The sequence below is a fragment of the Cuculus canorus genome, chromosome 12, assembly GCF_017976375.1.
Source record: "Cuculus canorus isolate bCucCan1 chromosome 12, bCucCan1.pri, whole genome shotgun sequence".
NCBI lineage: Eukaryota > Metazoa > Chordata > Aves > Cuculiformes > Cuculidae > Cuculus > Cuculus canorus.
Window position 1 is genome coordinate 7,790,173 of NC_071412.1, and position 26,746 is coordinate 7,816,918.

The following is a 26,746-nucleotide window of genomic DNA, read 5'->3' on the forward strand; positions in this document are numbered from 1 at the left end:
GCTGTGTCTGCTGTGATCACCTCTGTTCGGTGAGGGGAGAGCTGTTTCCAAAGCTCCAAATTAACAAGAGACGGGACTGTTGTGAGCATTAAAATGAGTCCTTGGAAAGCGATAGAATATGCATAAGGTTTCTGGGAAAATTTATCCATATGCATGTCAGTGGGAAATATATTCTGGCTGCACAGGGCTGAAGGGGATCGCTCCCTCGCACCGCCCAGGCCTGGTTCAAGGGCGCTCGCTCTCCACTCTCCCCTTCCAGCCTCAGGGCGTCCACCCGCCCGCCTCTGCCGCCCCGCCCCGCGCATGGAGCCCGCGGGCCGGGCCCCCGCCATGGCGTCGCTGCGGGCGGCCAAGGCCGCGCTGCGGGCCGAGCTGCGGGCGAGGCTGAGGGTGCTGGGCGAGGCGGAGAAGCGAGGCCAGTCGGCCCGGCTCAGCCGCAAGGTGCGTGCGGGGATGGAAGGGGAAGGCCCGGCCGGGGCTTTCCTGCGGGGCGGGGCCTGCGGAGGGGGCCCAGCGGGCCGGGGGCGTGTCGGGCTGTGCCGGGCACAGCGGGGCCGGTAGCACCGGGGAGGGTTGTGACTGCGCTCAGCGCTGTGGAGGCCGCGCCGCGAGCCCGGGGTACAGTTGTGGGCCCCTCATTGCAAGAAGGACATGAAAGCGCTCGAGCAGATCCAGAGAAGGGCAGTGAAGCTGGGGAAGGGGCTGGAGAGAGGGGGTAGTGAGGAGCGGCTGGGGAAGCTGGGGATGGTGAAGGAACGAAGAAATCGTGGGGCCTACAAGAAAGCTGGGGAGGGACTGTTCATGAAGGGTTGTGGGGATAGGATGAGGGAGAACGGGGATAAACTGGAAAAGGGCAGGTTTAGACTGGACATTAGGAAGAATTTCTTCAGCATGAGAGTGGTGAGGTGCTGGCACAGGTTGCCCAGGGAAGCTGTGGCTGCCCCATCCCCTTTGGAATGGGTCCAGAGGAGGCTACAAGGATGATCAGAGGGCTGGAGCACCTCCCATACAAGATCAGGCCGAGAGAGTTGGGCTTGTTCAGCCTGGAGAGGAGAAGGCTTCAAGGAGACCTTATAGTGACCTTCCAGTACCTGAAGGGGCTGCAGGAAAGCTGGAGAGGCGCTGTTGACAAGGGCTTGTGGGGATAGGATGAGGGACAATGGGTATAAACTGGAGAGGGGCAGATTTAGACCAGACATAAGGAGGAAATTCTTCATGGTGAGGGTGGTCAGGCACTGGCACAGGTTGCCCAGGGAAGCTGTGTCTGCCCCATTCCTGGAGGTGTTCAAGGCCAGGTTCGATGGGCCTTGGGCAGTCTGATCTCCTGGGAGGTGTCCCTGCCCATGGCAGGGGGGTTGGAACTGGATGGGCTTTAAGGTCTCTTCCAACCCAAACTCTTCTATAGTTCTATGGTGGCAGTAATTAATGTTTTGGGATACACTGCAAAAACTCAGGAAATTCACAAGTAGGACCTAACAGACTTCCAGGCTTTTATAGCCTGGGGAAACTACTGTTTTAAGGCAAATTCCGTTTACTTTCAAAGATTAAACAGTAGTTCTTCAAGAACTCATTCTAGAAGGGTTTTCTTTAGCTGTAGTGACTACAATGGTTTTCTAATGTGGTTTTTGTACTTTTTTCCAGCAGGGTTTGCCTAAATGGTATCTCAGCACAGCTTGATTTCAGCGTGTACTTTTGAAATGTCCTGTTAGGATTTAGATTACAAAGCTCGATTCTAGGATTCTATGATGTATTTTATTTTAATAAACACAATAAAATATTGTTTTGCGGTTGTTGCATGTAGCAGAGCACAGTCCTTTGTTCTTCCCTTTTTTTTCTTCCAGAAGCAGGGTGTCCTTCTGATTGATCTACATTTATGTTGTTATTTACCTGCCAGAGAATCTCAAATATTTTTTAGACTTCACTTAATGCTAATATTAGTAGTATAAGTCACATTTAAAGGAGAAGGGACACATTTGGGTTTACTTTATGTAAGTATCAAAGCTCCATGTTAGCATTAAGCAAATACTACTTCTCAGTATTAAGTGAAGTCTATAAATGATTATTCCCTACTTCATGAGCGGGACACGGCAGCACAGAAACTTTAGGTCATAGCAAGTTTAACTGGAACTCGTCAGCTTTTTTCTTTGGGAATGCTTTTTAAGAAAAATGTATACAATGTCCTAGTATCATGATAATTCATTTTAGTAGTCACTCATGTTGTACTTAAATCTTTCAATTTTTAGAAAATATTGTTATACATAATTTTCAAAGCTGCCGAGCCCTCTGCCAACTTCATAAGCACCTAGCCCATGTAGTAGTGAATTTTCAGGACCTCTCAGCCTTTGTCTAACTGTGTCTGATGAACTTGACGACAGCACACATTTTTGCTAGCAAGACCACACTAAAAGATAAAGCTTTTGTTTGGCTTAAAAGGAGGAATCAGGAAATATGACATATAACTTGATGTTATCTTGCCAGTTTAATAATCTGACACAAATTGAAGATCCTGAGCTTGCTCGAGACAGACCTGGCATTGAGCAAGTGGCAGAAAGTGGAGTCAGCTGCTTTATGGGAAGATAATGCAGAAGACGTGAAGAAATTCTTTAAAATGCTGAGAAAATATTTGAAACAGTGTAAGGCCAAAAATGTAGCCTTATAGCATATATCTGTGCTTGCAGCTAATAACAGTTATTCTATAATAACACATCAACAGTATTTTTTGTTTTAAAATCTCATCTCAAATTGATCATTAAATTCAAAATTAAATGGCTTCACAGGCCAACCTAGCTGCTAATATATAATTATATACATATATATAAAAATAATCTGAATGATTATTTTATAATGTTCAGGATGATTAAAGTCATGCTGTATGCATGTTCTGATTCTGCCAAAAAAAAAGCCATCAGGTGGTGAACAAAGGGCAGATAATATTTAAATGTGGAAATTTTTCAACTCTTCTCAGAAACTGCTCCGAGTCATAGCAGTTTCATCTTCACAGTTCTGAAAACATCTCAAATTTTGTCTTCCTGCTAGCATGTGGGTTTACATCTTCAACCTCATATTTTTCTTTACAACGTAATCAATGTGTTACTAGACACATCAGAGCAGATGGGACCTGTGTGGTGCCCACAGTACCACTTTGAGAGAGGGTAGGATTTTTTGTCTTGGTTTCTCTCTTCTCCAAACCCATGAGAAGATTTGGCTCTGGAGGCCCTCAACAACATGAATCACAGACATCGCCTGGAGTCTGCAATTTGACTAAATAATCAGTTCTTTCAAACGAGCTACTATGGAAATTCTGTGGTTTAAGAGCTTAAGCACTAGGTTGAAAAAATCCATCTGTAGCATTGGACAGATTACAAAAGGAGGTAAAATATGGTTTTGGGTTGTTAAGATATTTCTATGGCCACATAGAAACACATTGCCATAATGTAGTCCTGAGTGTGTGTTTGTTTTGGGGTTTTTTTTGCCTTAAAAAATATATATCTGTCTTCTGAATATTTCCCCTGGGCTTTTAACTGCTGTGCTGGAAAGAAAGTTAAAAAAAGGAGTGAAAACCATATCTCAACTTGGATAGAGAAATTTATTTATCAAAACAAGGCCAGGGCAAAGGCTAAAGCTCAGAAGAGCAAGTTACCCCGCAGTTATGCAAAGTCAGAGCAGAGGGTTTGGTGCTCTCTGTTCCATAGATAAGCATAGTTTCTCAATTGTCTGATATTTTTGACAGATTTTTCTGAGTATGTAGAATAAGTCATATTTAAATAAGAAGGGACATAGTTGTATTTGCTTTATCCAGATGTAAATAACGAAGTACGTAAGGCACTAGAGAATGAGAAGACAACCTCCTGTTACATTTTAATTTGGAATTCAGCCTGGAATGGGGCAGAGACTCTTCACCATATTAACATTTTTATTTTCCTTCCTATATTCAGTGTTTTGTAAGCCCAGCACACAGAACCTCATGAAAATCAAAAAAAATGGGAAAGCCATCTTTCCTTCAAGCTCTGAAAAATGTGCAGTAGTAAGATCACCTATTAGAAGGAGGTGATATTTGAAGTCATATATATAAACTTGCTGTAGGGAAGACATCTCAGGTGAAAAAACGGAAGAGGGGCCTGGTCTTGAAAGACTTTGTGCTCTGCAGTCATCTGTTCTGATGCTGATTTTCTTTTGAGTTATTGTCATTAATGCACCTCTTATTCCACCTAGGCCTAGATGAGAGAGGTGGCATGTCAAAAGGATGGAAGAAGAGCAATGCAAAACTCCTGTCTTGCATAAGCTGGCAGTTCTGACCTGCTGTATCTTTCTCCAGTGCTGCTGAGCATTTGAGGATGTCTGGGATAGATGGCAAAAATGTTTATAGGATCAGGAGATTGTCTCTAAAGTCATTTTTTGCTGCCCAAACCTGTATTACAATGTTCTGTTCACTAGCTGCAGAAATTTGCCTATTTTGATTTTGCTGGGAGTAGAAATGTTGGAGTAGGAAACAAAGCCGGTCTATGGCATGGTTGGTTGTACCTCTACCCTTTTGATTTGCTGCTGCAGTTGTGTGTTTAATTCAAATAAAGTAAGTTGTTTTTTCTGTAAACTTTTCATAAAGTGATTACATCAATTTCCCATGTAGGTGATTGACCACCCCAAGTACCAAGGGTCCAAAAGAATTGCCATCTATCTGAGTATGCCAGATGAAGTCCAGACAGAAGAAATCATTAAGAACATTTTTAAGCAAGGCAAAGAATGTTTCATCCCACGTTACAAGCCTCACAGCAATCACATGGACATGCTGAAGTTATCATCAGCTGAAGACATTTCTTCACTTACTTTGACATCCTGGAATATTCTTCAGCCTAGTGATGATGACAGTGCAAGAGAGGAGGCTCTTGCTGGTGGTGAGTATTTTCTTCCTACTTTGTGGGGTTGTTGAGCAGGAGTAGGCTGGAGGCCAGTAGGAAATAATCTGATAGCAAGAGTGAAATGAACTGTCATAGTTTGCTTTTATACGTTGTAAAGGTGCTTAAGTCAATGTAAGCAGGTGGTCCTTTTCTCTTGCCTATTTTTCTCTACCTTGTGCCACCCCTGTGATATACCAGCAGGGCAGGAACAAGGCTGCACAGTTGATCCAACTGAAGGAAACTCAACTCTCCAGGTAACCAGCTTCTTGGTCTCGTTCATGGACATCCTCAGTGCAGTCTCAACAAGTGTAAACATAGAAGCTTGTAAAGGTACATGGGCTTGCTGTCATTGAAAGTCACGGGGATTTACAGTTTTCTGATATACTCTGAGAACTTTAGTTTGCACTGCGTGAAATGTGGGGAACTTTTCAGGTGATGCGTGTAGGCTGACACGAGAATTTTCTGAAATCTTTGATCCTGCAAATTGTATTGCATGGATGAATCGCAGTGCTGATGGGGAACCTGACCATGCAGAACAGCTGTCTGGACCGAGACCTTGGACTGAAAATAAGAGGACTTTCTTGTGGGCTTGGGTGAATATTGCAAAGGCTTTTCCATCACCATTCTCTCACATTTTTTTTTGATCTTACAGTGCTGCCTCAGACACTGGATTCTTCATAGGGTTGAAAAGTTAAAAGTTTATTTAGGTCTAGCTAGCAGCATGTGTGTTTTGGTCCTAAATTAACCTCTCTCTTTCTTAACCTAAAATTCCCCAACTTCTACAAACTTGTAAACAAACTTACTTTTTCTGTGTCTGCATTCATTATTTGCATTCGTTTTGTAAACACATGAATATCTTCCTGAAACCTCTGCAGAAATGTTTAGTGTTATTAATGGAAAACTCATGTTAAACTCCTGCTTGAAATCTCAGTCTGGGAAAATTTTCTTCAGGTGGAAATTTGCCATGCAGACAGCTTCTACACCTTGCAGGCTTACTAGTTCTTTAATGCTTGATAAAGGAACATGACATTTATATGAGACTATTTGGTTTAACTTGGGTTTGGGATGCCAAGGTACTTTCCCGGAACCACACCACTGTGTTTGTATATCTTATATTTTTGGTCTCTACCTCTTTCCTAATACAGAATCCTTCCCCTGTCCACATTTTTACCAGCGTGGGATTTCACTGCTTCATACAACCATCTTCTTTACATTTAGTATTTAGCATTGTCCCTTGTTTTCCTAATTTTTGTCAAAAACTTGTGCATATTGGTAGGATTTAGGGGCTTTTGAAGGTAACCCTTAAAATGTCAACCGTTATGTTGGCTGAACTTAGTTCAAGCAATTGGGACAAGCTTTTGTACTACTGATGAGCTGCTTTTAGTTGAATTTAACAGGTCTGTCACAGGGATCACAGAGTATGCACACATAACAATTTTAGTTATGATGGGAGCAAGGACTACCTGGTCTAGAGTGCACTGAGATGTACCTGTTGGGTTTGGCCTAGGTGCCAGGCAGTCAAGATGAGGGGAAGGCAGGAGCAAGCTTTGGTTAGTTCTGGAGCTGTTGTTTTGTTCCCAGGGTATGGTTCTGAGCAGAAAGCAATGATGGAAGAGCTATTTTAGTCTTCAGAGAGATGCCAAGAGAGCCACAACCAGCAGTTTTAACAACTGGTGTAGGTCCATGTCAGATTTGTTCTGCCTGAAATTTGGGTTTAGTCTGTTTGTACTCAGTGACTTAGAAATAATTTGGTTTGGATTGGAACTCAGAGCTCAGACAATTTTTGTAGATTAGAGAAAAAGTTTAGGTTTTTTCCACTATTGCATAATCAGACTCCTCGCCCTCCTAATTTGTCCCCACCGAAAGGCACACTGCATTACAAGGTATCTGTAAATTAGTTTTGCGGTATTTTTTGTGTCAGTTGTTACTTTTTTTTAACATTGGTACATTTGCAGGAATACAAATTGCCTTGGTACTCCATCCATCCTCCATTGTTGGAATTATGCATGGATGAATCATTTATCTCTGTGATGTTATCAAATACTGTGGTGATCTGAGGCATTTACATTGTTATAAGTAGATAACATGGTGTTATATTAGTAATGTTCCCATTGCTGGCATAAGTTGCTATGTAATTTCCAAGATGTACCCTGCAGGTGCATAAATAAGTCATGTCATTTCTGAGTGTATTAATATTCCATGACAAAAAGCTTAGATTCACATTGTCCTAAAAACTTCAAGCATGGTTATTGTGAAGAATAGCACAAATATAAGACTAGGCATAATTTTTGTGAAGGGTTCCCCAGTCTTTGGTAACACTCACAGTGTTGAATAGACAGGAACTCCTCGTTTTGGAGACATCCCTTTTTCTGTTGGGTCAGGGTTTACCCATCTTCATCTTGTCAGTACACCACAGTACACCTTGCTGGCATAAAGAAAGATCACTGCAGTTTTGGTAGTAGAAAGTCTGTCGTCTTCTCTGCCATGCATAGGTGATGGTAACTGACATGGAACAAGTTGCTTTCTTTAGGCTAAATGGACACAGTAACTGAAAGAAAGAAGATGGAAGAAGGTAAGATATTTTGTATGGAGTAGAGGTGCCTGTAGGTATGACTTGCTTTGCTTTCATCTAAACCTGCTGAAAGATTTAGACAACTTCTAGAGCAAGCCAGTGGTACATTTTCTTAATAGGTACCAATTCACATTTGTTTCTTTGCTCATCAGAAGTGTAAATGTGCACTGGTATTGGGTTTTGCCCAAGGTAATATGCTTGATGGAAGTTAGGCGGAGTGTAGTAATTGTTTACAGGAGTGTAGATGCTTTGCATCACTTTGGAAGGAGTAAATCAGATAAAACCATGCTCTCTCTTTGCTTTTTATCACGACTCCTACAGAAATTTAAAGGACACTTCACCAGCAGCTCATTTCAGTGTGGTTTAGGGAGGCGGTGTGATTCAGCGGGCTGGACATGGGTTTCCTCATTTGTAGTGTTATTTATTATTACTTAAACCTGCTCTGAGAACTATGGGTGAAAAGCTAAGTTATTGCTCTGAAAAAGATATTATTCTTACTGGGACTCCAGAAAAAATATCCGGGTTAAGTATCTCTGTATGGTAAAATTCTCGGACGTGGCTTCCTTGAAGGGGGATGGGTGGTCAGCTTTGGACTTCAGCTGGAAGTCTTGGACCAGAGCACGGTCCTGGTTTTGGACCATGCTTAACTGAAGCAAACTACTGAGTAGTAGTTGAAGGTTTGCAATAAATTATAGATAACTTTTAAACCATTCATCTAGGTGATAAGGAAAGGGGGTTTGGCCTAGATGTTTTTCTTTGGCCGAGAAACGAAGAGTTATTAGAAATTATAACTGCATCTGCTTATTTTAATGGATTGTGAGATGCTTTCCTAAGAAATGCAAGAAACAGGATTATGTGTACAAACTTAATCCAGCCTCTTTATCTGCGTAAATTCTGCCCCAGTCTTTAAGGACATTTTTACATAGTCCTTGCCCATTGGATCTGGGCTCTTTCAAAGATGCAGAAAATGAACACTGCCCTTAATGAGTGCTGCTAACAAGCATGCGCTCAGTCATTTGTTTTCTCTCTGTTCAAGTTATAGCTGCAAGTCTCTTTTACTGTGCATTGTTCAAACTTTCATATGGAGATAAGAGTTCTTAATTTCTGTATGAGCTCTTCATCACTACAGTCTTCTATGACTTAAAGACATTAACTGGTATTTACTCATGGAGAAGCAGCAGAGGCTTGGAATTGTGTTTGCAGCCTGAGTTGCGCATAGGAGCTGCCTCCAGTGAACACAGACTCTTGCTTGTTTTTCCAAACATTACAGTTTCTTCTTTGTTCCCTCCAAAATGGTAATCACTCAGTCTTTTCTTGCCCTTGGCCTAGACCCCGCTTTCCAGGCTTTAATTTCTCAGCCATCATAATGCCCCTTTCCATCCTTCTGCTCTTTGTCCAGCCTATCTCAGTCTCCTTCCGCAAGCGTTCTTCTGTGGCCTTTCTCACCATATTCCGCATTTCCTCCTGCTCTGAGTCCTAGCCTGTCATTTCAGGGGCAGCTGGGCCAATATAAATAGCTTGCCCTTGCCAAAAGGGAGGAGATCATGTGCTTTGTCTTCTTTCACTTGTCCACTTCCATACATACAAGGTTCCTCATCCCAATTTACTCATTTCCTTCCCCACTGTTCTGGCTTCTTTTTCTATTTCATTGGCCTTGAAAAACTCCTCTATTTAATAGTACTTTTTGTACTAAACAGTACAAAAGCCATAGTTTTGTGATTGTTTCTTTTGAGCAGTGCCTGATTAAATAAGCTACTGCCCTCTGTCCTCCTCTTAGTCCCCGCCCCTCCTCTCCTGTGCCAGCACAGATGCCGCTGCAGCCACTTTGGGAGCTATTCTGGGAAACCAGTCTCGGTTAGAAGTAATCCAGCACCTGTAAAAGACTCTCCTTCCCTCAGACAGTACCACCAAACAGATTTGGACTGGTGCAGCTGAAGGCCTTGTAGGAAGCTGGTGCTGAGGGGTTGCGTAAGTGGATGGCATGCCAAAAAAAAATCATGAAACTTCAGTCCTCGTTTACTTCCATGTTTCAGTTCCCACTTAGGCCACAGTCAGCAGGACTAGGAACAGCCACCAGAATGAAAGTCCTTACTGAATCCTTGCAGTTGGATGTGAGGCTGGCAGGAGGAGGTGAGCCTGCAGCTCCATGTGCAGCAATACTGGCTTAAGGAGTTTGCCCTCTTTTGTGTTTTCAGCATATTCCTGTCTCTCTGTTGGAAGCTGAATCAGCAACCTGGTCTGTGTGAAGGGTATTTTCCTCTTCTCTGCCTCTCTGTTGGAAGCTGAATCAGCAAGCTGCTCTGTATGAAGGGTATTTTCCTCTTCTCCTCTACCCTCGTTTGGTTGGGACTTTTTAACCTGGATGAGTGGATCCAGTTTACTGTGTGGCTGTATCAAGCCAACATGTGTGGGGTGTAAACTGGCCCTGGCTCCTAGAGCAAGTCGTGGGGTCACCTGTGCTGCTGTGACTCCAGCAGCACTACAGAGAGGGTGGCATCTTCAGAGAGGCCCAGCGCTAACCTTGACACATCTTCCCTAAGCCTGTGCAAACAGCACATTTTCAAACATTGACAACATTGTGTAAGCCTGGCTCAGATGGATTTGAACAGGGCTAAAGCCACGTCCTTGACACAGAGGGTACGACAGCAATGTTTTAAGACCTTCCCTCAAAGCGTGAAGCAGTAGAGCTTTTCCCATCATTGTTTTTTGCTAGCTTTTTTTCTTAGAAACCAGTGAGCCATTTTGCCTGAAATAAAAGAAGCATAACCTCTCCTCAGTTTGGCATAAACACCCAAGCTGAAAAATGTCAGCACTTGAAAATACAGTATCTTATATGTAGTGAGGAATACTGAATAATTTGCTACTGCTCTACTAAAGCGTAATGTATTTCTGCTACCAGAAATGAATGTATTAAGAACTGGACTTGGATTTTGTAATTCAGTTTGGAGACTTCCAGCATTTCCATTACTGGAAACTTTGGTGGCCTACCAATCATGATATTTGACAACAATATTTGTGTTCAGTACCTTCTAGATAATTAGTGAAATGTTAACTAGATAATCCATGCTTTAACTGACAGTTTGTTTTTTATTAATAATAAGGAAAGGTCTGAATTTAAACAAGGGGAGGAAAACTTAACGTATGTCTAGCAGCAACTGCTTGCTGCTTCATTTTCACATAACCATTGGGATGTTGGCTTTTGCAGTTAGGGGAGTTATCTCTTTCTGCTCTTAATAACTTCCAGAATACTTTGAGACTCGCTGTTGCATAAATTACAGTAACATGGGGGTAGTAGATACAGACAGGGACAGCTTACCCACAAGGATTGTATTGGGTTCGTGAGGGCTATTTCTGCTGGGGAGTGTGACCCTCATGGAAGGAGGATGCTGGCAGCCTCTAGGCTACAGTTCAACACAGCCTCAAGTAGTTTGAAATTATTCCTGAGTGACCATTAGCCTCATTTTAAACTTTGCCATTGGGATCTGCCTTGCAGAAAAAATGTAGTTCACAGAAGCGCTTTTTCACCTGTTTTTAAATTCCTGGTTTTTATTCATATGTTCAAAGAGGCTGCATTTGCTGCCGGGACTGATGGCCTTGTAATGCCATCAAACGCTCTTAGCTATTCCAAATTTTAGCAGAGTTCTTTAGAAGTCAGGCTGAAGTGGTGGCATTGTAAACTTAAGAGGAATAGGTTTAACTTACAGCTGCAAAATAAAATGGGATATAAAGAAAAGATAATGGGTTGGAAGTCTCCAAAAAAAAACCAAAACCAAAAGATGCACCAGAAATGGGAGAATTTTGAAATGTGAAGCACGTTAAAATTTTAAAAAACAGGGTGAGGAGAAAATTCCATGTCTTGAAGCACAGGGAAGGTCTAATACTTCACTTCAACTCCATTAGATGTTTTATAGCTGTACATGAAGGCATAATGGGACCATATAAAATGACGCTAATGATTCTGAAAAAAGACATGAAGTAAACAATGCTCAGGGGTAACTGTGACTATTTAAATGAGATCTATGCAGAGTGGAATGTATCTGGAATAAATAAAATAAGAGTATGTGAAAAGCAGAGTTATTAAATATTACTGCTTAGGAAGAAAACAAAAAAATGCCCCAAACAAGATTGTAAAGCGATTGAGGGTACTATTAGATCTTCTTTTCCTCTGGGAGACATGATTAAAGCTTACAGGACAATATATGTCACAGGATAGATTATCATTTAGAATCTTTTACACTGGTCATAAAAAAGAAAAGAGCGTGGCACAAAACAAAATTGCAAATTGAGGCTTAGCTCTTAATATAATTTAGTTTTTAATGAAATGATTTAAAGTTTGGAATGAACTTCTGCTTTGAGACAATGAGCCATAGTATTTTGATATGCACAAAGAGAACAAATTCAGTGTGAGTGAGGCATTAACATTCTGGTGGTGAGCCTTGTTGTGAAGAGAGAATGCTTCCCTTCGTGTAGTGCAAGATCAGAGCACTGAACTTGCAATGCAGCATCATGTGTTTTGCAAGAGTCAGGAAATTTCCCAGCTTGTTGCTATGTAGCAGTAACTGTAATTTATTCCTGCCTTCCTACCTCTACCTAAGCAGCTACAGTCCCCGGTGTATCCCCTTACAAACCGGTTCTGTTTTTTCTTTACCTGTGGGCATTCAGATTGTCTTTGTTAATACAGCCTTTGGCTGTGCTGTCTCCTGACAGCTGTGAGTTGTACTGATTAGTTAGTTGTAATGTGAAATATTATGTTCCTTATTATGTTAATATTATATTAAGTTCCTATGCTGTGTGAAACATTATGTTCCTTGTATACATTTTAAATTTGCTGCTTTCAGTTCAAGTGATACCTCATTCTTGTATAATGAGAAGTAAATAAGGATGTTTGATTAATTTCTTTTTGTTATTCATTGTTTAGTTAAACCTGTATTATTTCAAATGTAATTTTTTCTATCAAATTTTGTCTATTTACTTATTCGCATGTAGAAATTCTCCTAGATGTGTAAAAGTTCCAGCAATTGCTCTTTCAACCTTTGGAACTTCTCTGATTTACATCAGAGAAAAGTGCCTGAGAGAACATCTTATACCCAGGTAAAGAAATGCTGTGGAATATATGTAATGACACTATGGAGGTTAATTCTTTCTGTATATACCATAACACTGCATTTCAAATCAACTCACTGGGCAGGTCTTTTTAACTGGTTTCCACACAGGTATCCCACAACAACATGTTGTTCCAAAAATGCCTGTTCTAGTATCAAAGATCCATAAATTGTACATTATTCTGTTTATCATGTTCCATAACAAGTTGAGCTATGAAAATGCTTGTTTGGAAATAAAATATTTCAGGTGTTGGACCATGCTGTGACAGCAACTGTTTCCCTCAGGGTTGTTCTGCATCCCAGCCTTCAGTTGAAAGATGTGGGCGCTGGCATTGCTCTCCCCTGCAGCTGCTGTCTGCCCTGAGCCTTGATGTCTGCACCAGCTTCCACACCTCTCTCAAACAGCTTAGTAACAATCAGCAACCAGTTTGCTAGGTGAAGGCAAACACTTTTCGCCAAGCTTCTCATGGTGCTTCTGTTCAGAAACAGGTAGGCTGATTATAAAGAATCTCTTTATTTGAAGGGCTTTTGGAAAAAATACTCTAAAATGCAAAAGTTGATGTGTTTATGTGGCATCACTTTGTAACGCCCTTTGGTGCCCTCGAGTCCTGAATTTCCTTGGTGCAGACTACACCCTGAATGTAGTGTGGTTTAATTTTAACATTGCCTGTGCCAAGGTATCCTGCAGTGAACCTGGAGGGCTGAGAGCTCTGGAACACTTCAGCTTTTTGCTTTCATAAAGTTCATGAAGGCTTTAAAAGACTGCTTTTCCCTTGTAATCATCAGCCCGGCAGGAAGGGATGTGAGGGTTCTGGTTGATGGCAAGTTGAATAAGAGTCAACAGTGTGTTCTGGTAGCCAAGAGGGCGAACCGTGTCCTGCGGTGCATCAAGCCCGGCATTGCCAGCAGGTCGAGGGAGGTGATTTTCCCGCTCTGCTCTGCACTGGGGCAGCCCCACCTCGAGTACTGTGTTCCGTTTTGGGCACTGCAGTATAAAAAGGACATCAAGCTTCTGGAGAGGGTCTAGAGGAGGCCACAAAGTTGGTGAAGGGTTTAGAGGGGAAGTCGTGTGAGAAGTGGCTGAAGACACTCTGTCTGTTCAGCCTGCAGAAGAGGAGACTGAGAGGGGACCTCATCACAATTTACTGCTTCCTTGCAAGGGAAGGAGGAGGAAGAGCAGGCACTGATCTCTCTGGTGACTAATGATAGGACCCAAGAGAATGGCAGGAAGAATTTGCAAAGGGAAGTTTATGTTGGATATTAGGCAAAGATTCTTTGCTCAGGTGTGGTGGAGCACTGGAGCGGGCTGCCCAGGGAAGTAGTCATGGCACTAAGCCTGACAGTATTCAAGATGCATTTCAACATTGCACTCAGACACATGGTGTAAATTTTGGGGTTGTCCTGTGCAGGAATAGGAGTTGGTCTCATGTCATTCTGTGATTCATCTTAAGTGTCACATCCATGTTTGCCTTCTTGCAGAAGACAGTCTCCTTGCACTCAGCAAAACAACTAAAAATACTACTACTGCTGTAATCAATTAAAGTTGAAAGACAAATGAAAGCAACATAGGCAGGGGTTTTAAATTTACTACAAGTGGCTCTTCGGTATTTTGTTTCAAAGAGGGCTAATTTTGCTACAGTGAGTGTGAACGGTAGCATTGTCATTTTCTTCATATTGTTTCCTAGAGACAGGAGTCTCTCAAAAGCAGATAAGGGGTGAAGTTCATTTCTGGAGTATGGCCTGAGTCTGTACCACAGACTCATACAGAGGAAATGCAAACACGCAAGTATCTCTGGCTGCAGTAACTAATCCAGATGGAGATTTTGTCTCCCTTTTTTCTCATTTATGACAAAGAAGAGCCAGTGCCAAGCTCATCTCAGTGCCTTTGTGAGAGATGAGAGAGAAGAAAAGAAGCTTTTTGCTGCTGCCCACCTGTGTACGGTAATGTGGATCGAAGAGACAGCTGAGCCCATCTAGCAGCCGGCTTGTGCAAGAAAGGGACAGTCCTGCTGCCTTTTACTTGCTTCCAGCTCCCCTCATCCTCCCAACCACAGTGCTATCTCTGGTACTCATTGCTGAGCAGAATATGAATCTGACAGCTCATGAATCTGGCAGAAAATTACTACTTTTTTTTTCTTTCTTTCGTTTCTTAGGATTGGTTTTCTGACAGCTTAGTGGGCTATTAAATCAGGTCAGCACTTTTCCAGCTACAAAAATTTGTCTTTCTGGCACAGTTAATCCCCACAGTCTTTGCCGAGATTCAAAATATACTGTCATTTCCCCCATACAGTGGGAGATTCCTTGGACCTCTCTAAGAGCCACTGGCTTTCAGGGAGCAGGAGACTGAGGCTGCAGTTCAGCATTGTAAGGATAACTCTTAGACTTCACATTTGGCATCGTAACTGGACTCAGTTCATGCTTATGCTGGCTTTTGTGCATATGAGATGGGAATCAGCTTTTGGGGTGTAGATGGAGGCCAAATTCCTGTCCAGGAGTGACATGAAGGCCTTTGCCAGCAGATGTCAGTATTCCATAGATTTACTGTGGAGCATTGGTGTCATTTAGGCTGTTTTCCTATAATTAAAATCTCATCCATGCATTGTAGTCACACACACAGAAGAACAAGTGTTCCAGCCTAATGTCTCCAAAAAATCAGGAGCTGGAGGGAGGTGAAGGATTCCAGGGACAGCTGGGTATTTCAAGCTGTGTAAGCTTAAAAAGATAAAATCTTGTGATGGAAGAAGCAGGATTTCTCAGCTGTTGTGATGTTAACACATTTAAGAGAACAGTGAAGGTGCCATCACCTCCAAACCAGCTGACTTTACATGTTCAAGAAACCCTGCCTGTAAGCATGCCTAATGTTCCCATCAAGTGGTTCAACTCCTTACAGGAGTCGGGTTTATACACTGATGCAAGAAGTTGATGTCTTAACCATTTCTATTTCACAAACAATTCTGCATACTACAATAGACTATCTGCTGAGTGAGTCAAAGAGTATGGAAATATTGATAGTGATGCATGATGAATTTAAAAAAAATCCCCAAATGATTCACTTCTGTCATATTTTGATTTAAAAATATCCAGGCAGCAGCATGCAAAAGAGGACCACGAGTGAAGATGTGAGGTAGTGCACGTGTATCAAGTGACTGTGTTAAATAATGCTTACTATGGGAAGTGTAGCTGATAAGATCTTAAAGAATTTATCATAAAAATACTTAAAGATACACAGAAATCCTTGTATTTTAGGCTGCAGCAGTGTTTTGACAATCTCTAAATAAACTTCAAGAACCAATGCCTTGCGAGTTTCTCTAAAGGAGCAGATTTGGAGTCAGCATTTGTTCATTTAACAAGATGTGTTGATGTGCTGTAAAGTGGCTCTAATGCCATTTGTCCTCTTAGGAATGGCTCTTTGGTACTTTTTGTTTCAGGGTATTTAGGAGGTTTAAAATCACGGGAACCCAGGTGCAAGCCTTTGAACCAAACATTTTTTGTCGCCCATGTTTTCCCAGTCAGACTCTTCTATAATAACTCTGCTCGTATATCTGAATATCAGGACCAGATAAGTTATTTTTCACAGACTGATAACTAAAGCATTGCTAAGCAAATATTTCCTTTACTCTGAATTTGCCAAACCAGACGCTTTTGTAGGCGGCATTGAGTGATTATGTTTTATTTGCGAGGCTTACGCAGACTTGATGAATAATAGTGAAATAGAGAAATACTTGTTCAAAATTTCTTTTAGGTAGACATTTGGCAGAATCTGAAAATGAGACACTAGACCTCAGCTGACTGTAAGTTAAACCTCAGGGGAAGTTAGTGTCATGGTATAGCCTCGCATAGTCTTCCCACGTCATGAAACCAGCTAGAATTTGAACACCAGTCTTAACCTTATGCAGTAGCTTCCCTGATGACAGATGAAAGGATATTTGTTTGTGGAGCAGGTTAGGTTTGTTTGTGCAGGGCTGATGCTGTGCAGCGCACTTCACCTTTCAAGTGCATTGGCACTAAATTTATAAGATCTTGTTTTAAATTCATTCCAAATAGGAAAGTGTTTGCCTGATCACTGCTTAGTAACGTAGGTGCTGATCAAATGCCTTTATTAGTGTGTTTTGCAGGTTTAATAACACAAGAGTGGCTGCCACTCCATTGTTTTAAATCTGTATGACTGATGGCTATCACGTAGCTTCTCAGGGAGATGTATAAATATTTTATTATGCTGTAGTTCAGAAGGGCAAGTGTGAACTGTGGAGACCAGTGTTTCATGCTGACACAAAGCAGTGACATGGATGAGTAGACAGATAAACGCTGAGTTGCTTGGTGCTTGTTTGTAGATTCTGCTGATGGTTCTATTTTCTGCAAAATATTTTATTGAAGTAATAACAGAAGCTGTCTCAGTCATGCTAGTGGACCAGTTACCTGGGGCCCCTGGATTGCAGAGGAGATAGCCTGCTTGGCATCTATACATATGTAAAAGGTACATGATGGGTTATAGGTGTGCATGGATGTGGGTAAAACGTTTTTTTAGAAGACACCTTCCCGGTGCACAGTTAAAAGTGTTCAGACAGGGGAAAAATGTGGAGGAAGAGCTGCTGACTGTGGTTTAAAATGAGCTGGGACTTCAGTTTGATACAAAACACAACTTTTAGTCATGTTAGGTGACTGTATGGTATCATAAGGAGACTACAGAGCAAGAAATAGAGAAGAGCTGTCCAGGAACAACTAACAGGAAATACCTACAAGAAAAAATAATTGATTTTTCTCAAACTTGTGTCGGTAACTCAGGACATTTTTCATGTAGTTCCCAAGGTTGGTGCAGAGGAGAGTCTGGAGTAAGGCTGATTTACAGTAACTGAGGATCCAATCCTTTGTGTTATAACTTAGGTTTACAGGGAGAGGAAGATTCATGCTGAGCTTCTGTATTGATTTTCAAAGGCTGTATCATGTGAGCAAGTAGGAATTATCAGATAGTTTCCTGTTTGTTTAAGGAACTGTATTTCCATTTTAGCAGACTGGCGGGGGCAAAGTTAAGCAATGTAACTTTGTGTCTGTGATCACCTGTGTTACTGGGAGAAGTCAGCATCTGTGGTTTTGGCTGAATGACATTTTTTCAAATGCTCGTCAGTTGCAGAAGAGGATAACGTTTTTGCCCCCTTGCTCATTTGATTCGGGATATGATAGTATCTGGCTTCTCCCGTGCTTAATTGGGATAGCAAGGTGGTTTCCCCTGGAAGTAATCCCAGCCCTTCCAGGACTCACAGTAGGTTCAGGCCTGTAGTGAACAGTCGTGGCCTTCCCCTTTTTGACTTTAGACCAAGGCAAGTGTAATAGCAGAGAAAACAAGGGCAAGTTTGAAACTAAGAGTAGTTTTTTTCCAAAGGGCAGAAAACTTTTATCTGTGAGGAAATACCAAGCTGTTAGCAACCTCAGGAGTGGTGCAAGGGGCGCATGGGGTATTCTAGGGAGAAGGCTGAGCACTAGTCATAAAGGGGAAGGGATTTGTTTTGCTGCAGCATAATTAAATTATTTACCTCTGTGGAGTTGTTTTCCCCGAGGTCTGGTGATTAACCTAGACCATGGCATTAGGTATTGTGTAAATACAGAACAAGATGCTGAACTGGGCCTTATAGAGTATATGTTGAGAAGCTAACATTTACCCAAGGGGCCTAACTATATTGATACTGACAGTAATTAAAATTACAGTAATGATTTATTAATTAGAACTTTCTGAGTTATTCCAACTCATTGGCCCATACCCTGCATGCCATCAAGATTGATTCTTTCAATGTTAGGATCAAGTGATTGAAGTAATGTTTTCCTCTGTGCTGGGGTAGCAGATACAGAGCCACCAGATGGGTACCGCACCCTTTTCATTCTGAAAAGTAATGTTTTCCTGCAAAAAGGTTTGTTTGTTTTTTACCATTGCAGTGCTTTCTAGATCAGAGAAGGACCAAAGCAAGTTTTCAATCCTTGTCAATTAACAACTTTCAGACATTAGTCAGCCCTGCAGAAGTTGTGTGTAGAGTGATTTGATATTGTTTATAGTGTGCATAACACCATAAATACTCCTTTCCTTCAGGCAGAAAGCTGTTCTTGTCCTGATTTTTCTGTTCCTTCATCTGAAGTAATCATTTACATCCAAGCAAAGCAGGGGCAGTCCCTGACTACCACCGCCGAGTGAGCTGTGTGTGGAAAAAAAACATCCACTGAGAAGCTTCATCTTGCCCAGAGTAGCAGGCTGGGAGGATCAAGCCATCCTTGTGGTGATGAAATAAATGATGCACAAACTTCTGTGCTTCAGGAAGAAGCCCAAACTGCACAGCCATTGCTGGCGGGAGCAGCAGCAGTAGCATGCAGAGCTGATTGCTGTCTGCCTCTTGTAAGCTTGAGCTCAGAAGGCGTCTGTGCTGCAAGTATGATTTTTATAAGCACTTTACTGTTCTTTACAGGGACACAGGAGTTGCTGCGGCTTGGCCTCTGCCTCAGCCTCTTTTAAGTGCTTTAGAGGTGAGGATCAAGAGAGTCCTAGTTCCCACTTTGATGGATCCCAGGTGCTTTGCTGTGTCCACAAAGCAAGCGGTGGTGAGGGATGGGAAGGTGGGATGACAGAGTATTTTGATTTTATCTTCTGTTATGACTGTCTGGCTGTGCAGGTGGAGGATGAATGACCCCACATGGCAGGTGGTGGCAGGCTGATGGAGCCTCTTCAAACCTGGGAGGAGAGGGGCCATGCTGGCTGCTCCTTCTGAGGGCAGGACAAGTCCTAAGTAGTCTTTACATGACCTGTATCTATGCAGTTTGATGGACTCTTCTATAATTAACCATTGTCAAGAACACTTCTGAAAATGCCGGCTGGCATTTCGAATAGGAACATCAGATTAAGGAGAAGAGAGGTAATGAGGTGCAAGGAGAAAATCCTTCCCTGGAGAACAAATCAAGCCTGATATCATCATGAAGGGTAATGAGAAATGCACTATCAAACTGAGGAAATTCACTGCAGCTGCCTAGAGGAAGCAAAACTGTGTATTCCTATTTAAAACACAAGTGGGGATGCAAATGTTTTGGTCTGCTGGTTAAATCAGGGGATGCACAGCTTGCACACCTGCCTTTTGCATGTAGTTTTGCCACATGTTTCCTGAGTCCTTGGGCAAGTAATTTTACTTCTGTGACATAAGGTCTGTCTATGTGGATGCACGCAAGTCAGTGCAAACAGAGTATGCCTGTACACCCATTTGGCAGGTTCTGAAGATATGGCTGTTATCTTCACAGTGTTAGATAGCAGAGTGCTGAGTGATACAGACTAGTCCTATCCACACTACACAGAACTTAGCCTGTCTCGTCTTTTTTGGTCTCACGTGACGTCTCTGTGGCCCTAAGGCAATGCTATTTTTATTTTTTGATCTTTTCCTCATTTCGTAGTATCTTTAAAAATATGAGGCCTTATGGCAAACCATTTTTATAGCATCAGTCTGAGGATTTGTGTTGTGTATTCTGGCATGTGGCAGCAAGACCTATGTCTGTGTCTGAAGGAGCAAAACCAGTTTTGTTGGTGTAGGAGGACTGCCCAAGGTAGAAGGAGCCAGAGCTGTACTCTCCTGTCTTTACTGCCATGGGTATCCTGTCCCCTGGAAACTGTGTAGTGTCCTTGGACCTTGTGTGGGTGTCACTTGGACCAGCACTGCCAGGCGTTGTGCTGACAGTTAAACAGCATTGACTACCCGTAGTCCTGTAAATAAATTTGTTTTCTTGCTCTGCTGTATTTAGCAGTATAAATGAAACCTGTGTGGCTGTGTCAGCATGGTGATAGACAGTGATAGGCAATCCAGGGTATATTATTTCATGCATAGTGCTACACAGTTGAAGGAGCTGTGGCCGCAAGAACTCGTGTCATACAGCAAGTATTAGGTGACTGTCATTGCCAATCTTACTGGGATACTTGAGTTGCTTAATTAAAGTGTATAACAAGCATTGATGTTCTCTATATAGAAGCCTCAGACTGGTTTTGCTTAAGACTGTTTTCAGCCTTTAGCAATCTGCAGTCCGCATGCAGGTATTCCAGAAGCACAGATTATGTACAGCAAAAGGCCCCTTTGACTGTGGGTTTGCTTTTCTGGGTTTTCTCTTCTGCGCTCCTGGACCTTCAGAGATCCAGAGCCAACAGTTAACGACTACAGACACATGCTAACAGTGCGAATTGGAAAGAATGGGCTAGAAGTAGGTCAAGATCATGAGACGTCTCTTAGACTGTTTTACAAAGCAGTAGAAACCAATGTGGTGTTTGCTGCCCAAGTACATGCTCTGTTTCTCAGGGTCAAGGATGCCATGGCACACTGCGGTCTGTGGGAGCAAGAGAAGCAGGATGTGAGAATGGAGCAAGCCTGCAGGGCATCCTGAGTGGCAACTAGTGTTCCTGCAGGGCTGGGAGTGCCTGGGAGCCTGAGGGCCTCATGCCAAGGGGCATAAGATGTCCTTGCCCTCACTTGCCATCCTGTTGATGTACTCTCATTGTCGATAGTAATCTTCTGTGTCTGCAATCTTTGTCTCATCTGTGTGTCACCTCTCATCCTGTGACAGCTCTTCCCACATGCTGCCACAGGCGACCACAAGAGGTTTTGTTGCTCCCCAAGTTTATGTGGTAAGGAAGTGTTTTCTCCATGCAGCTCTCTGCCGTTCATTCTAGCTCCAGGCGTAGGATATGGGGCTAATGCTGCTTGATCTACCCCTGGGCTCTTTGCAGGGTAGCTGTGTCATTTTTCTACCAAAAGTCTTGCTTGGTGTTTTACTTAAATCTTGTGCAGTGTGAGTTGCATGGGTATGAGACAGTGTTGTGGGTCAGAGCAAAGGCAGTTGGTATTGCAGTGCTCCAGTGGAAGAAAAATATAATGTAATTATTACAGTATTTACAGCATAATTTTTCATACTGAGATTTCCACAAGATTGTTTGAGTTACTCAGCGTAAAATATCCATGATTATAGAGGAGCTGACTCATTAAAACAGCCTTTGTTTCTCCAGAGAACCCAGAAGAAAATACTGTGTTTTAGTACATCTGAATTCACTCAAGTGTGCCTGGTGCTATCAGTTAAACTACATAGAAAATATCTTTCTTCCCTGCACTGTTGCTGCCAATTCCCTCTTTCCTTAGTGCTTCCACTGACTTGTCTTCTTCCTGTCTGTAATACAAATGTAAGGAGAAATGGCACCTTTTTACTCTGCAGATTTGTCTCTTGTGTGTATTCTTACCTGCCAGCAGTAGCGACTGTAAATGTTTCCTGCTTTTTGCTATGAGAAGCACATGGAGTGAAAACTGCTAAAACAAGGTGTAAGGCAGAGTGCGTTTCTTTCAATGCTTCATTGGTATTTGGTATGTATTAGTTTCTGGACCAGCTGAATACCTACACAAAGCCAATGTGAGGCAAATTATGGAGAAGATAAGTAGTGAGCACAGGAGTAACTCAGGGAGGATTTGACCTGCAGAGTCTGTTACTGACTGTGCTGAGAGGGAGGATCAGCTGGTTCCTAGCTCCTAGTGCACAGGCCTGACAATGGGCAGGTATATGTTTTTGCTTGCAAACTGAGGAGATGTGACATAGTATGTCCAACATGGTGTACATGGTGATAGCATAAAAATGGCATCTCTCTTCAGATGAAACCACACTTCTACTCTCATGCCTCCTTTCCTCTTTGCCATTTGCACTTTGCCTGTCCTATGAGTCAAAAGTTGACTGTAGCACTGTAAAACACTCAGACTGCTTTTTATTTCAACCAGTATATTTTGTGGCTTGCCCTTTGGCTAATTCCCTCCTCTTGCTCCCCTGACCTCTTTAAGAATGCCATGTTTCTTAATTTTATGATGCCAGATTTGGAAGGTTGATCTTCTCTAAGCATTTCACGCTATGTTGCCTTGCATATTTTATATGAATGTTCTAATTAAGTCATCCGGTCATGATGGACGAATGTTGACATCAATGACTCTTCTCTGAATGATGAACAGCAGAAGGAAATCTCCAGGAGCCTGGAAAGTGCGTGCAAATGACTGAGTCTTATGTGAACTTTTAACATAGACTTCCAGGCTGAGTTTGGGGTTGATACATGATCTCAGATGGGATTCCCTGGAAACTGAAAAACTCTGTTTAGGTCTGGCTTTTCCAGAACATGCTCCCACACATTTCCTTGAATGTTAGGCATCATTCCTCAGCTAGATGTAGTAAGAGCAGCTCAATCCAAAATGACAGGAGAGAGTAGATTTGGACATAGGAGAAGCGGAAAAATACCTTACTCATCCTAGCTCTGGTGAAGGAGCAGAAACTAGTTATAGAAAAGCTGCTCAAGGTTAAGTACTGCTGCTGTAAGAAGGAAGAAGTGGACTGAGACACGGTATTTGCTTTGCCTCCAAACTTGTGTCACCTGCATTTTAGTCTGTGCTGGTTTTCCACTATTGTTTTGGCCCTTCTTTCCTGAAGCGTCTGCTACAGCAGCATGTAATGAAAGTCTAGTGAGTGTGATGGTCCTGGGGTCAGTTGTCAGCACCAGGCCAGCCAAGCTCATTTGTTTAGAGGATGTCCTTGCAAGACTTATCACACTAAACGAACAAGCCTTAGTAATGGCAATCTGCAGAGTGGGTGCCCTCATGCCTGCTGGCACCCAGCGTGGCAGTCAGTTTCCTTAGCTTACCTGGCCGTGGTAGGAGTCAACTTCTGAAACAAGCGGGCAGCCAAGTGTGAATTGTACCGACATGATGCCGGCTACCCAGCATGATGCTGATCCACATCCATTCACGGAATATGAACAAACAAGAAAAAAGGCTGGGCTGGTCTTGCCTTCTTATCAGGAGCTGTGTGGTGGGGTCTTTTGTCAGGGTTTTACCAGCCAGTTTTGTCCAGATGATTGGCAGCTTATGCAGCTTCTTTCAGCTTTTTAAGTGATTTTGAGTTCCAATCAAGTGCAACTCCAGAGTCTTGTGGAACCCATGCTTCCCTTTGGAAGGAAAGATGTTCAGGGAAAGCGAGCAGAATGCCTGTGTGTGCTGCTGGGGCAGTGGTGAAAGTGCTGGAAGCTCGGGAAGAATGTCCTTTGAGAGAAGAGGAACCTGACATCCTGAAGAGACGGGCTTTGAAATCTTTATCTTGATATAAGAGGACAAATACCCACTTTCAGAATATGTAGTGTTCAAGGCTCTTCGGTTTTGGGAGATTGAGTAAAGGTTCACGAGATCTTACAGTTGTGTCAAGAAGATGCTCTCTTTCTCTGTTATGCATCTTCTTTTTATTCTTTTAATTCTTTTCTATTTTCATGTCAGATGTTGAAGTTCATTTGATTTTCTGATTCCTCCTGCATTGAATTTCCCTAAGTTCAATCTCTGCCTGGATTTGGAGTCATAATCATTAGTATTTGGAAGTGTGAGGTTAAAATGATAAAATAAATTTGTTATGAGGTAAGGTTTTTTCTTCTAGGTTTTCAAGGTCTAATTATTTTGCAGCTGATCTAGTATGCAATTGATAAGATTAAAATGTAAATTTACAGGTTTAGCATTCAAAGTATTTTTCATCTGATCAAAGAGAAGGAAGCATTTTGCAGAACACAAAGCTTGTATTTTTGCATATCTCTGAAGTTATGTGGATATAGTTAAGCCATCAGGAAATCCACAGTGCATCAACTAATGTTTATTTCATTTTTCTGCAGGGGGTCTTGACCTTATCTTCATGCCAGGCCTTGGGTTTGACAAAAAAGGCAACAGATTGGGAAGAGGGAAAGGATATTATGATACCTATCTGGAAAGATGTATGAAACATCCCAGTGGAAAGCCGTACACAATTGCCTTGGCTTTTAGGGAACAGATTTGTGACTCAGTGCCTGTGGCAGAAAATGATGTCCCAGTAGATGAAATCCTTTATGAAGACTGCTGAAAGTATCTTGATACCAACCCACCTTCAGAGTGACCGAACAAAGACGTCAGATCCATCAGTCATGACTTTTTAATAGTCATCTATGACTTTGGGAGCAATAAAATACACTATTTGTGTTTGAACACAAATAAAAAAAACCAACCCAGTGTAAAAGTCATAAAAGTAGTGAGGATTGCATTAATTTGCTTTTAATTAGCAAATTTCTGGTGTGAATTCTTTTTCTACAATCAATAGAAACAAGAATGACTGTTTATTACAGTAAGGACCATTTCTTTTCATGGTGCTTCTGAGGAACCAAGTACTTCATACTTAACAGTTTTATTATTCCAGTGAACTGTATACTAATGACAGTTCTTAATCAATTCTGGAATTAGATACTTGTTATGGTAAAAGATCTTAGTACTTAAATACTATGTACATCCATGAGAAAAGAAGAAAACGACAGATAAATGCTATAGTAAGCTGGGCAAAAAATAGTGGCTGGAAAAAAAGCCTTAATGGATTTTGATGTATACAATAATTTAGACTTTTTACTTGGTTCCTTGAAGTTGTCTTAAAATAAAAGGAGTAGCTGTTAATAAAAAAGACTTGTGTCCACGGCTTTGGTTCTTTCCTCTATATGAATAGAATATTGTAATGTAGTCTAAAATGCAGTTAGTGGGTTTTCCATTTGGAGAAAAACAGCTCTGTTTTTGTAAAATAATGTTCAAAATAAGTTTAAGTTTCCAAAATAAGTTTTAAATTAAATTTTCTACATGAGCCTCTTGTAATGTCCCAAAGTACTGTGTGAAGTATGGACACTTATGTTAAAGGATAAAGAGATGCTAATATTTGCAGAGAGCGGGTTTTAAGGACTGAGTAAGTTTTGGGGTAGAAGGTTGGTTTTTTCTGCAGTTCTCCAGACCATCCTGGACATCAGGAAGAAGAGAGTGAATTTTTCTCTGCACGCTGTGTTCATAGTAATAGGACAGAATATCACCAGTCAGGATCAATCAAACTGTGAAACTTTTATGGTCCTTCTTCAGTGCAACTTCACTTTTTCTATACATGTTTGACTCCTCCTTCAATCAATAAATCAGTGCATTTATTTTCACCAAACTGCTCTGTCTTGTCATTAAAAAATCCATGAATTCTCAAGGACCAGCTATGGAGCAAAATGACCGTAAGACTTCTTCAACAATAACTGCTTTTGTGAACAAAACCATGCCTACAGTGAGTATGAACCTTTTCATGTCAGAATGCTTGTATGCAGTTCTATTTCCTTTGTGCCATTACAATAACTAATAAAACCCTCTTGCTCAGGGGTGAACACAAGCCTAGCAACTCAAGTCTCTGTGGCCTGTGTTCCCTGGTGCTTCTCCATCCTATGTTAAGAAAAATCCATCTGGCTGGCGTGAAGATACCTTCTGTATTGGCCTGCCGGGCTTCCCAGCAGGGCGTAGAGAAAAGGCGCAACCCGAACAAGACAGCTGTAGTGGTTTGCAGTAGGGAATGTTTAGTAAAACAATGGTGATCAGACTTGGCTTTCCATCGGCTCTTTATCAAACGGCGTTTTATCTTCACCAAATGAGAGAGGCAGAGTGCGATGTGCTCGTGTATCACGCAGGGTTGTGCAGGCTGAAGTTGAGACGACAGTATTGGTGCTGGTGTATGCATCCTCCAGCTGGACTGCCTTGCAGGAGGGAGACAGACTCTTACCATTCAAGACCTTTGGGGAATAAATGTGAGAAAATTTGACCCTTTTCCTCACAATGTTTGTCCTGGCGGTATTGTAATCCCTTCTACATTTTTAAACTCCCATTGGCATATGGAGAGTGACAACAGAAAAGATGAAGCACGCTTTGCATGTAGCAGACCTATTTCTAGGTTTGTCTGCAAAGCTGTTTGAGTTCACCGCTCACATTAGGCTCAGCGCTGTGCCATATGGCATGGCCTGCCACGAACATCAACAAAGCAACACTGAAGCCAGTGCTTTTCACAGCGGAAACCTGGATCCCAAATCTGAGACGTGCTTTAAATGCATACATTATGTCCAGCCCCATTCAACAAGCTACCTGTTTCCAACCCACCAACATCAGCAGGTGCTTTTGGTAGTGGTCTGCCTCGAGGTTTAGCTGTGGCCCTTTAGCTTGGATCCTGAGATGTGTTTACGTGGTTTTGGTTAGTGTGACACTAAGCACGACTCCATGAATGTTGCTCCAATTCTAATTTAGGCATGAAATTAAGAGGCCATGTCAGCATAATGGAATATAATCAGAGTGCTAATGACCTCTTGC

The 26,746-nt window shown here is 42.1% G+C and overlaps 1 protein-coding gene across 1 annotated transcript; it reads left to right on the forward strand.

Moving 5' to 3' along the window:
* The first annotated feature begins 184 nt into the window (after nt 1-184).
* MTHFS (methenyltetrahydrofolate synthetase) lies at nt 185-25,639 on the forward strand. The gene is made up of 3 exons (XM_054077968.1): nt 185-441; nt 4,628-4,892; nt 24,247-25,639. The coding sequence occupies exons 1-3, from the start codon at nt 304-306 to the stop codon at nt 24,468-24,470; spliced, it is 627 nt and encodes a 208-aa protein (XP_053933943.1). The 5' UTR covers nt 185-303; the 3' UTR covers nt 24,471-25,639.
* The last annotated feature ends 1,107 nt before the right edge of the window (nt 25,640-26,746 follow it).

Bases quoted from the DNA above. Each gene is read 5' to 3' on its own strand.
- MTHFS (XM_054077968.1), top strand. From the start codon at position 304: ATGGAGCCCGCGGGCCGGGCCCCCGCCATGGCGTCGCTGCGGGCGGCC. The intron at 442-4,627 runs GTGCGTGCGGGG...TTTCCCATGTAG, and splicing joins CGGCCCGGCTCAGCCGCAAG to GTGATTGACCACCCCAAGTA. The intron at 4,893-24,246 runs GTGAGTATTTTC...ATTTTTCTGCAG, and splicing joins AGAGGAGGCTCTTGCTGGTG to GGGGTCTTGACCTTATCTTC.